We start from the raw sequence: 336 nt of genomic DNA on the forward strand, positions 1-336 counted from the left end.
TATTTTTATTGATTAAAAGTAAATTGGAAGGTAAATCTGCAGTATATGTGTCGGTCGTGTCCGTGACCTGTATTGTGTGTGTGTGTGCAGCTGGTCTTCAGGCAGCAGTGTGTGTTCAGCGTGTGGGAGCTGCGGTGGAGCGGTGTGTCGCCCGTCTCTGTGCACTGCGAGTTCTCAGCCGCTTTCGCTCCTGCAGACGCTCCGGACGCGGCACTCAAACTCTACAGATACGACTTCACTCTGGAACGAGTTTCAGTGAGTGTCAGCCGGATCTGATGAGTCGTGTGTGTGTGTGATCCTGACGTGTGTGTGTGTGTGTGTGTGTGAGCGTAATCC

At 52.1% G+C, this 336-nt stretch overlaps 1 protein-coding gene across 1 annotated transcript in view; it reads left to right on the forward strand.

Annotated features, from left to right (window-relative positions):
- The window catches only part of LOC107657364 (trafficking protein particle complex subunit 10-like), an 18,966-nt gene that overhangs the window by 12,827 nt on the left and 5,803 nt on the right, over positions 1-336 (forward strand). The window contains exon 15 of the mRNA XM_016445411.1: positions 91-255. Coding sequence (XP_016300897.1) covers positions 91-255 — 165 coding nt within the window. The remainder of the gene's footprint in view (positions 1-90; positions 256-336) is intronic.

Source organism: Sinocyclocheilus anshuiensis, unplaced genomic scaffold (assembly GCF_001515605.1).
Source record: "Sinocyclocheilus anshuiensis isolate Anshui unplaced genomic scaffold, SAMN03320099.WGS_v1.1 scaffold2371, whole genome shotgun sequence".
NCBI lineage: Eukaryota > Metazoa > Chordata > Actinopteri > Cypriniformes > Cyprinidae > Sinocyclocheilus > Sinocyclocheilus anshuiensis.